Source organism: Mandrillus leucophaeus, unplaced genomic scaffold, assembly GCF_000951045.1.
Source record: "Mandrillus leucophaeus isolate KB7577 unplaced genomic scaffold, Mleu.le_1.0 Scaffold46, whole genome shotgun sequence".
In the NCBI taxonomy this organism is placed as follows: Eukaryota; Metazoa; Chordata; class Mammalia; order Primates; family Cercopithecidae; genus Mandrillus; species Mandrillus leucophaeus.
Window position 1 is genome coordinate 501,885 of NW_012104920.1, and position 2,156 is coordinate 504,040.

At 50.9% G+C, this 2,156-nt stretch overlaps 1 protein-coding gene across 5 annotated transcripts in view; it reads left to right on the forward strand.

Annotated features, from left to right (window-relative positions):
• The first annotated feature begins 194 nt into the window (after positions 1-194).
• AURKB (aurora kinase B) overlaps positions 195-2,156 on the forward strand; it is a 5,894-nt gene continuing 3,932 nt past the window's right edge. For 2 of the 5 annotated variants that reach the window (XM_011994502.1, XM_011994501.1), the window contains exons 1-2: positions 195-291; positions 574-646. In XM_011994502.1, the coding sequence (XP_011849892.1) occupies positions 599-646 (48 nt within the window). In that variant the 5' untranslated portion in view covers positions 195-291; positions 574-598. The remainder of the gene's footprint in view (positions 292-573; positions 647-2,156) is intronic. The other 3 variants (XM_011994503.1, XM_011994505.1, XM_011994504.1) reach the window with 3 other exon arrangements.

Consider the following 2,156-nt stretch of genomic DNA (forward strand, 5'->3'; position numbering starts at 1 on the left):
AGGGGAGGGGAGGGGAAGTAAAGAAAAGAAAAAGTAAGATAATTCACTGGGGGAATGTGGGGAAACCTTCCTAAGCTGGAAGCCAAGCGTGCTCCCCTCTCATTCCGCCTCTTCCGTTGGGTTCCCATTACTTACGTCACAGGACATCGAGCCAATGGGAACTAGGCATGGGCGACGAGCTCACCCAATGGGGCCGGGGCGGGAGATTTGAAAGGTCCTCGGCCAGGGCGTGACGTGGCAGATTCAGTTGTTTGCGGGCGGCCGGGAGAGTAGCAGTACCTTGGACCTCAGGTGAGCTGGCCTCCTGTCGCAGGCCTTGCGCCAGGAGTGGGCAGATGATCAGGCAGATCAGAGGGTCCGTTGGGCTGGCCTGCGCGCACACTGCAGTGCTGGAAGGAGGTAGGGATGATAGCAGGGTGGGGGCGGTGAGACCAGCGCCCGGATTGGAGCTAGTGTGCTGACCTGCTCCCTTTTACCAGCTCGGGCTAGCGCTTCCGGCTCGATCGGTCCAACCCCTCCCTCTCTCTCTCTCTTTTTCTCTGCTTCTCACGGCTGTTTCCCTTCTCCGCCCAGCTCTCCTCCCCCTTTCCCTCTAAGGATGGCCCAGAAGGAGAACGCCTACCCCTGGCCCTACGGCCGGCAGACGGTAAGGCCCTTCCCTCCTTCCCCGCGCCCACATGACCCCGCAGAGCGAGTTCCTGCTGGGAAACTTGAGATCGTGCAAAGAGCAATCCCTTATGCACCTTCTTTCCCGTTATGCTCCAAAGTACGCGCCCCAAGTTTGATGACGGAACCTGGTCTGGGCATTTGTAGCCAGCCACATCCTGTTAGGTGCTGCCAATCTGACCAGCCAGTGACTACCAGCCGGTGAGGGCCTCTGCAGGGTTCATCACACACAAGTGATATCTGGGACTGAGCAGGCAGGGCCTGGCCTTCAGGCCATGATTCCCAACCCATGTCCTGAAAAAAAAAAACTAGACAGCAAATATAAATAGACTCTAAAAGGATATAAAGTTACTGTTTAAAAGGTCCAAGGCAAGTCTAAATTATAATTTGGAATTAATGAGTAAGTTGAGGTAAGGATCTCAATGAATCTAAATGGATTTATTTCCCAATTGTCCAGACAGATTTCATTGAGGGGCCTCCTCTCTGATTTGAAATACCACCTTTATTATATATATAAATTCCCACATATATGTGGGTCTATTTCTGGACTGTATTTTATTCAACTTGCTTATTTGTAGATCTGTACCAATATCACTATTTGGGAAGAGGTTTTTAGGGGCATAGGGCTTTCTTCTCTTGGCTGAAGAAGAAGGAAGGGGCCCTGCACAGGCTTTGCTCCCTGTTTGTGGAGCTCGGGCTTCCTGGAGAATCTGCCTGTCCCCTTGTTCATCAGCTCCCTCCCTCACGGAGCACTGAGTGAGGCTGTCAGGAATGGAGTCTGAATGAGAAACCATTTGTCACTTTTACCTTGGTCACTCCTAAAAGAAAGTGTATCTATTATTTTGAGAAGCTGAAAGTGAGGCCAGGTGCGGTGGCTCATGCCTGTAATCATGGGAGGCTGAGGCAGGTGGATCACCTGAGGTCAGGAGTTCGAGACCAGCCTGGCTAACATGGTGAAACCCTGTCTCTACTAAAAATACAAAAATTAGCTGGGCGTGGTGGTGCATGCCTGTAATCCCAGCTACTCAGGAGGCTGAGGCAGAAGAATTGCCTGAACCTGGGAGGTGAAGGTTGCAGTGAGCCGAGATGGCGCCATTGCACTCCAGCCTGGGTAATAGAGCAAGACTCCATCTCAGAAGAAAAAAAAGAAGGTGAAAGTGAGAAGTGGTCCAGGGCCATCAGAGTAGCTCTTAGTGTCCTTAAAGGCTGTTCTTGCAAAGGTGTAACCCCTGGTTATTACTATAACATTCAAGGCCTCAAGCTTCTTATCTAAGCCTTAATAAACTAAGCTTTTTGGGAGACTTTGAGAATACCTCTGTCTAAACCCCTTGAATTGTGGGTGTTCACAGTAGAGACCCAGCTCTCTACTGTGGTGTAGGTGAGAGGCTGGATGAATGGCTGTGGTGTTATGGACAGGACTTATACAAGTTGAACAGCTTCATGCCTGAAAAGTGTGGGCCAGGGCCAAAGAGGTGAAATGTTAGGTGTTG